Raw genomic sequence first — 10,161 nt, 5'->3', positions numbered from 1 at the left:
GTTACCAGGCTAACTGCCCGTGGTAAATCCCCTTGTATCCAGGAAAACCGTCGGTGATGATAAGTCCACCATACCCGGTGCCAGTAGTAACCGCTCCCGACCCCCACTTGTTACCAGGCAGACTCCTGTGTTTGTTGTAATTTAGCAGCCCCGCCTCGTCTCTTTGTGACGTCACTACCAGCTCGCTCTCCCATTGGCTATCAGTTGTTCCCCGGATGATTTGGGACACGAGCAGGAATGTTGTGCGTGCACCGATCAGGGCTGCCAAGCAGTTGGTGTTCGCGAGCCTCAGAGACGGTTGGAAACCCCGGAAGCTGCTGTTGGAACCGCGCAGACAGGACTTTGTTATTCAGGCTATTTAATGCTCCTCGCCCCTGCATCACTATTATCTGCACCCAGGGACTGTCCCCTCCTCCCACTCACCGTATGCACAGAGAGGCACCTCAGGGACAATGATCACCGAAATAGCCACCGCTGCTGCCTTTGTCTCCCGTCTCCTCAAAACCAGCGGAGCGATAGAGCTCAGCCAGTTGCAGCAGTTCTGCCAGTCCTTACAGGAGGCTATGAAAGGTAAGGGCACGGTCCGGGGGTGCTAAAGGGGTAGTGGGGACAGGGAACTCGGATCCAGTAAGTCTGGTAGGAGATCGGGTCTCATTGGCCGAGCCTCTGTGCAGGAGAAGAAAACAACATTCTTTGTTCCTCATTGGGGGGTGGGGGATAAACTTTCACTCATTTACTTCTGGAGGGTGGGGGGTTAATCAGAGCTTACAATGTAAACATAGATCTCACTGAACTAGATATTGTAACCCCTGTACATTTATATTATCAGTGTTTGTATGTGGCCTATTTTGTGATTGTATATACTCTTTTTTTTTTTTTTTTTTTTATAGATCTGTATGTATGTGTATATATATATATATATATATATATATATATATATATATATGTGTGTGTTTAATAAAGTTTACCTTTTTAAATGAAGGGCTGCTTTGGGAATGTTTCTTGAATTAGATCAGATAATTAACTTCAGAAATGTTATTAATTGAAATAAAAATATAATACTTCCATATAAACAGATTTGTAAATGAGCAGTGCTGTGCAAACAAATGTCCTGGAATTGTAAATGCACACACAGCAATATACAGGGAATAAATAAATGATACAATAGTGAAAATAGAGTAGTTGTAGATGGGTGAAGATAGGGCAGTGTAGGGGCTACATTATGGCTTCAGGCCTTTAAGTTGGACACATTTGAAGTCCAGATGTTATGCCCTGTATAGTTTTGAAGGGTATTGTACTTGTTATGTACATATGTAGAATGGATGCTATTTTGGCTTTGTGCACAAATTTCTAAACACAAATGTGTGTGTATATATATATATCTATATTGTAAAATGAGTTGTGTTTTGGTAAACTGCAGTCTGGTCGATATGGCAGCTACATCTGTGCATTGAGTAATGTTCCTAATGTGTTTTCCTTTTCATTTGTCCATCCTTATTTTTCCTCCAACCCACGCCCCCTCCCCCTCCCATTCCCCTGTCTTTGTTCCCAACAGATCACTACAAACAACACTGGTTCCCAGAACACCCCAGCAGAGGATCAGGTTTTCGCTGCTTGAGAATAAACCACAAAATGGATCCATTAATAGGACGAGCGGCAGGTCACATTGGACTTGGCCACAAAAGACTCTTTCACCTTCTTCCCAGCGAGTTGACCGTTTGGGTTGATCCATATGAGGTTTCTTATCGTATAGGTGAAGATGGATCTATATGTGTGCTATATGAGGGGCCTTCAGCCGTAGGCAAGAGTTTAGAAAACCACGCCAGTTGCAAAGAAGCACTTAGAGTCAGGCGAAATAGCCACTCCAAAAATTACAGCATAATGACCGTTTCTAGCTAAAACAGAAGCCAAAAAATGTAGAATTATGTATGTATCCCTCCCCCCCCCAGCCCCCCTCAATTTCCACTTTCATACTGAATTAGAAATTGAAATGTCTCATCGTTACCCTGTAGACATTAAACGTAGTAAACTGCCAAGATTCTCTTTTCTTGTTATGGAAGGTGAGGGGTGAATGTTCTGTAATTAAGGGGGGGAAAGGGTTCTTTGCTTTTGTTTTTTTAACTGATTATTGAGCTCCCATTGTGGAATTGTAAATGAAATGCAGAGCCCAATGAAGATTTATATTTTGGGATATTAACCATTGGCTCATTTTAATAAAAAAAATATATATACATTTTTTATTTGGTTTTTGTCCCCTCCTTGGGTCAAGAAATGAATGCATTATGTTGCAAGCAAAGGATTTTTTATTTTTTTTGCATCATTATTGCTTTGAAGGAGCACAGCTGTGGCAGCGGCATATACATTAATACAAATCAGAGGTGATAATTAAAAAATAATATGAGTACAGTCTTTACCACAAAAAATAAATACATTGGTGACTTTAGAATGTAATACATTTATTAATAATGGTTATATATTTTCAACCAAGTCCCATGACACACACACTTTAATATAAAAAATGTTTGATTCCTTTTCAGGTAACCAGAGAATTTGCAATATGGAAAATATATAATTTGTAGCAATTTAGTCTACACTATATTTCTGGTGCCTGAAAGGAGATATTCTGAACTCTTTATGTGTATGGAGGATTTAAAGTGAATGTAAATTTTGATGCTAAAGTGCCCGATTTTTAAAACTTCTATTAAAAACAGGGGCACTTTAATTCATCAAAATTTTCATTTCACTCCTGTTGTGAAAAAAAAACTTACCTTTTTAATTTTCACAGCAGCTCCAGCTTCCTCCACCCGTCGCAAAGCCTCTTCCTGGGTCTAAAATGAGGCATCCGGCTTCCTCCAATCACAGCAGTGAATCAGACACTGAATCCCCCGAGGGGGAAGCTGTGATTGGAGGATGACATATCAATCATTTCTGACATCAGAAATGGCTTGTGAGACCGGAGGAAGCTGGAGCTGCTGTGAAGTTTAAAAGGTAAGTTTTTTTTTTTTGTTGTTTTTTTTTTGTCACAACAGGAGTGAAATGTAAGTTTTGATGAATTAAAGTGCCCCTGTTTTTAATCAAAGTTTTAAAAACCGGGCACTTTAGCATCAAAATTTACATTCACTTTAAAGGGACAGTAAACGCCCTAATAGTTTAATATGTTAAATGCATAGTTAAAGGGACAGTCTACACCTTAGTCATCTTAAAGTCTTACCTTAGATTAGGCTGCAAATAGCCTCCTGCACCTTTTCTATATCATGCAGCAGGAACAGTAAAAAAGTGAACTCAAGGCTAACTCTGCTGCACATCTTTCCTTAATTTAACTAATAACTGCAAATCTAACAAAGTTTATACTAATTTTATGACTGTGTTTCTGCCTAGCCTTGTAGTCTGTAGACTTAAGTCCAAATAAGCTCAGACAAATAAAGCAAATTGTGGGTATAGTTTGGCTATTTGCTTTTCACAACAGGGGAGAGCTAGTTCATGTAAACCATATAGATAACATTGCGATCACGCCTATGGATTGTGGCAGACACTGCACTAATTGGCTAAAATGCAAGTCAATAGATAATAAATAAAATGTTGTGATCAGGGGGCTGTCAGAAGATGCTTAGATACAAGTTAATCACAGAGATAAAAAGTATATTGTTATGCAAAACTGGGTAATGGGTAATAAAGGGATTAGCTATCTTTTAAAACAACAACCATTCTGGTGTTGACTGTCCCTTTTAATTGAAGAAAAAATAACCTTTAGACTTAGCTGATGATCTATAGTAACACATCAGAAATATGTTGTCATTACAGGGTGTTTACTGTCCCCTTTTAACCCTTTCGTGACTGGGTTAAAGTGTCTACATCGGAACAACTGTTCTGTTGTAGACAAATTGAAACCACACGATCGTGCACACGATTGCGAGATTTCAATTATTGGATTGCGTCCCTACAACCCTGGGAACGCCCTCCAGACCACAATCAAATCCTGGAAGCACAGAAGGCTTCAGGGCAGCTGTTTGCTATGACGTTCTATTCAGTCATAACGGCTCTAAAGCTCAGTGTAATTATGACGGAATAGAACGGCATTAAAAGGTTAAAGTGATAGTTTGTATACATTGAAATGTATTTGTAATGCATGTGATCCTTTACCCAGTTGTGGCTGAAGTTCCGATGTAAACCCTGGAAAAATGTAATCATGCTATCGTCGATGCTGCGGAACCTGTTGGCGTTCTACAAATATCTGATGATAATAAGTCTGGGATCGGATTGTGTGGGACTGCTTATGCTGCTAGCTCCACCCCCCAGTCTGATTTTTCATTAGCAAAAAGATTTAGGCTGCATGATGCTCTGAGGTAGGGCATTCCATATCAGCCTAGCGGATTTAAAGCCCAGCCCTGTTAAGATGGCATGGGACATCCTAACAGTGTGACAGGATTAAAGGGATACTAAACCCAATTTTTTTTTTCTTTCATGATTCATATAGAGCAGCAATTTTCTAATTTACTCCTATTCTCAATTTTTCTTCACTTGGTATCTTTATTTGTAAAAGCAGGAATAAAAGCTTAGGAGCCGGACCATACCTGGGTAGCGCTATATTTAGCCACCAATCAGCAAGCGCTACCCAGGTGCTTAACCAAAAATGGGCCATCTCTTAAGCTTACATTCCTGCTTTTTCAAATAAAGATACCAAGAGAGCAAAGAAAACTTAATAATTAAACTTTCATGATTCAGATAGAGTATGTAATTTGTTTACAAAAAGGTTTCAATTAACTTCTGTTTTCTAATTGGCTTTGTTCTATGATATAATTTTTGTTTGAAAATGTCTATAACCAATAGATTACGCAGAGAAGAATATCTGTTATAATTTGTTTTTCATGAATGTACAAATAATGCAAAGCATGGTGTTTTGCTGCTTGTTTGTATGTAATCTGGTTTATGACATGAAATAGTGTATATATATATATATATATATATAATAAATAAATGACATGCTCTATCTGAATCATGAAATAAAAAATTGTCTTTCATGTCCCTTTTAAGTCTGAAAAGCAATAGTTTCCCAATTCTGAGAACTGGTACTGCACATAGCATGGTTTACAAGCCTAGCACTGCTATAAATCTGCCCCTAACTGGCATCAGGAGAGTTCATGAAATAAGAACTGCAAAATGATTGATATTTTGCTAACAAATTTAACACATCTCTCTGGCAAATTAGATTTGTTTACAATTGTATTCTCTATATAAATCATGAAATAAAATGAAGGGTTTAATATTCCTTTAAATGTAAAAAAAAGAAAACTAGATTTTTTTTCATGAGGAATTTTTAAAGTATAGTATTATACACAAATGAGTAATTCTGGTTAGTTTCCCTTTAAATCTAAAGGGACACTAAAGTCAAAATTATATATATATATATATATATATATATATATATATATATATATATATATATATATACACACACATACATACATACATACATACATACATACATACAGGTAGCCCTTTGCGCCAGGGTTAGGTTCAGAATGAATGGTTGTAAATTGAAACCCAGTTTATAATGTAAGTCAATGGGAAGTGAGGGAGTTAGGTTCCAGGGCTCTCTCAAAATTGTCATAAGTAACACCTAAGACTTTACATGCTTAACAGCATTATAAACCGAATAAAATAATCACACAACACAGAATATATAATTAAACTAAGTTAAATGAACAAAAACATTTGCTAAACATCATTATAAACCTAATAAAATAATCACACAACACAGGCTTTACTTGCATTTTTCTTCAAACAGTTCTTTCTATGCATTCCAATCTGGACTGATTTATAGACAGGAAGATCTTGTTCCTTTGCAAGCTGCTCGATAGCTCAGGTCTGTTTAAACTGATTAATTTCAGCTTGCTTGGCTTGTATATCTTTGCTGCAACACAAGTGGACAGCTCCACCTACTGGCTTTTTTAATCAATGCACTACTTCTCAATGTTTTTCAATAGCAGTCACATGACTGAAAAAAAAAAGGTTGTTATTCTGAAACGGTGCAAATTGAACCATTGTAAACCGAGGGCCACCTGTATGTATGTGTGTGTGTGTATATATATATATATTTATATATTAGTAAAGCTTGGAAGTGAAGGGCACTCTCAAGGTGTTTTAAAGAACCACAAAAATCTTTTTACTCAGAATTTCAGCAAGTCATCAAGGACAAAGTTGACGTTTCGGCTCACATCAGAGCCTTCTTCAAGACAAAGTTAATCTCACTTCGGCACGTTGCCGTACTCCCAAACAGGAAACGTACTCCAGTTTGGGAGTACGGCTACTTGCCGAAGTGAGATTAACTTTGTCTAGAAGAAGGCTCTGATGTGAGCTGAAACGTCGACTTTGTCCTTGATGACTTGCTGAAATTCTGAATAAAAAGATTCTTGTGGTTCTTTAAAACACCCTGAGAGTGCCCTTCACTTCCAAGCTTTACTTTATATGAACTTTGAGGATTGCACCCAGGTGGTTGACATTGTGCGAAGGTCGGAGTGCTGGGACATCTGCTATTTTTATATATATATATATATATATATATATATATATATATTTCAACAATTGAATAAGCACTCTCTGGACTTTAGCCGTCTGTATAAAGAATTTTATTAGTGACGTTTCGGGACACCAACTTATAAAGGTGAACAGAACCCTCCCCTGTCTTTTGAACCAATCAGTGCAAGTAATGTGTAAAGACAGGAGAAACAAACCCCCTGATAGGATCCTGATCAAGGTAGAAGCAACCTGATAGGCTGAAGCCAGTGCAATTGTATATAACACGAGTGCATATGAGTAATAAAAAGGGCAGCCACATACAAAACACTCCAGCCAGCCAATGAGGTCAGACCAATTGTGAAGCTGTCATAGACTCCACCCTCCTGTGTATACAACGTATCAGCTGTGATTGTAAAAACCAAAACATCAAAGCGGTATAAAACATCTACACAGTGTAATAAACGTCTACATACTGCAATAAAGTGCTTAAACATTATTAGTGTAAATCTATATGTTATGTGGCATATAATCATTCACAAAGCCGTCTTTCATCATTACTACGCGAAAAGCCGTCACATCTGAATATAGAAGACGCAAAGATATCAATCATACTGAACCATCCAGCCGGTCGTATCCTTGCCAACCAGAACACTTTGTCCAAGATCAGTAACTGCAGCTATACGAAGCCAACAGCCTGAATAAATCAATCATAGCCATAGGAGGTTCGCCCTCCAATCAAATGGGGGTATTGCGCCACACACCACAAATACGTCAACCAACCTCAGTGATAACATAGTATCAGGCTCATGATGCCCTCCCATACAATTATCGAAAAGACCGCCGCAACCAGCGGCACTTCTAATGGCTGTTAAAAAGGTCATATTTTTACAGCACCCTGGCGGTTGATGACAGATGGTGAGAGTGCACACACCCACGAACCAAATATCTGCTATATATGTATATATATATATATATATCATTTACTTCTGTTATAACAGTGGACAATCTGATCTTTTTATACACAGACTTTCTGAGGCATCAGGGCCCACTGAGAATGTGCCAGAGTTCATAGTATATAGCGGGTCATGTCCACCAGACATCGCTGAATGCCGACAGCATACGCTCTCAGCATTTAACATTACACAAGCAGTTCTGGTGAACTGCTTGTGCAATACCGCCCCCTGCAGATTTGCGGCTAATTGGCCTCTAGCAGGGGGTGTCAATCAACCAGATCGTACACAATTGGGCAGAATGATGTCCGCAGCCTCAGAGGCTGCGGACAGGTTAAGGAGCAGCGGTCTTAAGACTGCTGCTTCTTGACTCTTGTTTCCGGCGAGCCTGAAGGGGGGGGCTCCAGTCGGGCCATGATAAGGCCCCATAGGCATGTGCTGAATGTATACAATCATGTAAGTTAAATTTTGACTTGAGTGTCCCTTTAAAAAAACAAAAACAAGACCGTGGCATTAGCCTTGAGCTTTTTGTTTGCCGCCATATGACCTATTGACATTGCCTCCTATATATAAATTAACTATACCGGGTGATGCTCTTTATGACGGCGCAGGAGCTGTACACACATTACTTTTCATGCTGGTTACGGTTTGTGTACATGGGCGCCCACAGGAATTTTTCTAGGGAGGGGGAAAACCAAAATGAAACTGAAAATTGTCTAGAGACAATACATTGTATTGTATAATTAACCAGCATGTGATGCTACATGTCAAGGCTTTGCCCGTAACAGAATTAAATACAAGCGCCTCAGGCTGGGCAATTTTGGTCACTTGAGGGTGAAGCTAAATCCCCCGCGGTGTACTGTATCACATGACAGATTCAGACAGCACCAAAGCAGGGATAGGATATGGGGTCATATATACCGTAACCCCCCCCCCCACACACACACACACACTCTATATACCACATACATCTGTACCAGCAAAATAAATAAATAACAAACTGGAGCTAGGTTTGCTATATGCTGTATTTTACTAAGGCTTTTGTGGGGCAATGTCCTGATATTAGGATGTCTCTTGGAACATACAGCACTTTGCACATGATCATTCTTATGTCAGGACTGAGCCACACATGCATTTTATATCCGTATCTGTGCGTCTTATTGTTTATAGTAGTGTCTATTACATGCAGTTATATGAAAATGAGTGTATACTGTCCCTTTAAGTAAGAGTAATGGTGTCTTTTAGCAGTTAGAAGGCGGCAAGGTGGTCCTTTGTTTACTTCTAACAACTATGCTACCTACCCTCTTTATAGAAAACCAGAGTTGGTTACTCTATTTTTTCTACAGGTCACTGTTAGATGTGGAGAAATCTGACACACCTAAGAAACTATTCCCTGTCTGACAACTTCCACAGGTAAGTGCTTTCCCTTCTAGGTTAGAAGGTACCAGCACCCTAGGAGTTAATTGAAGAGAACAACTATTCCTAGGAAGATCTCTGTGGATGGTACTCAGAGGAAAATTTGTGTTCTTATAATGAACATTTTATTTAATGGGCAGAGTTTGGGGCACTGCATTAGGGACTTTATTGAGGCTGAGGTGGACGTGTTTTTATATAGTGGGCTATATAATTGTCTGGGAGTATGGCATGGAAATCCTCCTTTGCTGTTTAGGAGGTGTTTTTAGAACTACTTGATATTAAAGGGACATTATACAATCATTTTTTCTTTGCATAAATATTTTGTAGATGATCTGTTTATATAGCCCATAAAGATATACTTTTTTTTTAAATAGTTTTGCTTATTTTTTTTTAAATAAAATTGCTCTGATTTTCAGACTCCTAACCAAGCCCCAAAGTTTTATGAGAATACCGTCAGATACCTACTCCAGCTTGCTCCTGTTTGTGTAAAGGGTCTTTTCATATGCAAAAGAAGAGGGAGGGGGGAGTGTCTTATTTCCTACTTGCAGTGGGCTTTCCAGCTACCTTTTCAACAGAGCTAAACTGAGAGCTTCTAAGTAAGTTTTTGAACAGTTTTATAATGGATTTTTATATCGGTATCTGTGCGTCTTATTCTTTATAGTAGTGTCTATTACATGCAGTTATATGAAAATTGGTGTATACTGTCCCTTTAAGGTAGGGTAGAGTGTGAGGAGAGCTGTCATGTGACTTTCATAACCGGAGCTACGGCTCCCACAAGAGGGTCAGTTATGTATCTCTATGCTATTGAGGAAGCTATGTAAACAGTTAGTTTTTTTCGTGCCGTTTGTTACTGGAGACTCAGTTTCTTTTTAGTTGCGGTCATGTGACCGTGTTTTGTCCGCGCTTCCTCTATCCGGCTTCTGTGCAGACCAGAGATTTTGTGCAGCGCCACATTTCTTGAGCGGCTGTTCGCATGAGGTTTAAGAGGGTTCATTAACATTAGTGGGACTTCTCTTCTGGTTGCAAGGAGAGGTAAGCCCTCAGCAGAACTGAGGTTAAAGGTGTATATATTTTTTTTAAGCTGTCAAAACATTATTTAAGAAAGGTGGAGAGTGAATCTTATAAGACTTTAGTTATTTACTGTTAATATGGACACTAATGAGAATTTAAGCTTGTCAGTTGACAAATGTTTGTTTTGCTTGGAGTCTCAGGTGGTTCCTCCTGTGTAATTTTGCTATTGTTTAAATAAGACATTATTATTTATAGATAAGATTTCTCC

General features: G+C 38.7%; 1 protein-coding gene across 1 annotated transcript; it reads left to right on the top strand.

Moving 5' to 3' along the window:
• Positions 1-208: 208 nt before the first annotated feature.
• On the top strand, positions 209-2,236 carry LOC128666534 (protein BTG1). The gene is made up of 2 exons (XM_053721192.1): positions 209-570; positions 1,556-2,236. The coding sequence occupies exons 1-2, from the start codon at positions 453-455 to the stop codon at positions 1,897-1,899; spliced, it is 462 nt and encodes a 153-aa protein (XP_053577167.1). The 5' UTR covers positions 209-452; the 3' UTR covers positions 1,900-2,236.
• The last annotated feature ends 7,925 nt before the right edge of the window (positions 2,237-10,161 follow it).

This window comes from Bombina bombina, chromosome 7 (genome assembly GCF_027579735.1).
Source record: "Bombina bombina isolate aBomBom1 chromosome 7, aBomBom1.pri, whole genome shotgun sequence".
Classification (NCBI taxonomy): domain Eukaryota; kingdom Metazoa; phylum Chordata; class Amphibia; order Anura; family Bombinatoridae; genus Bombina; species Bombina bombina.
The sequence above is the reverse complement of the archived record's forward strand: the minus strand, read 5'-3'. Positions and strand labels throughout refer to the sequence as shown.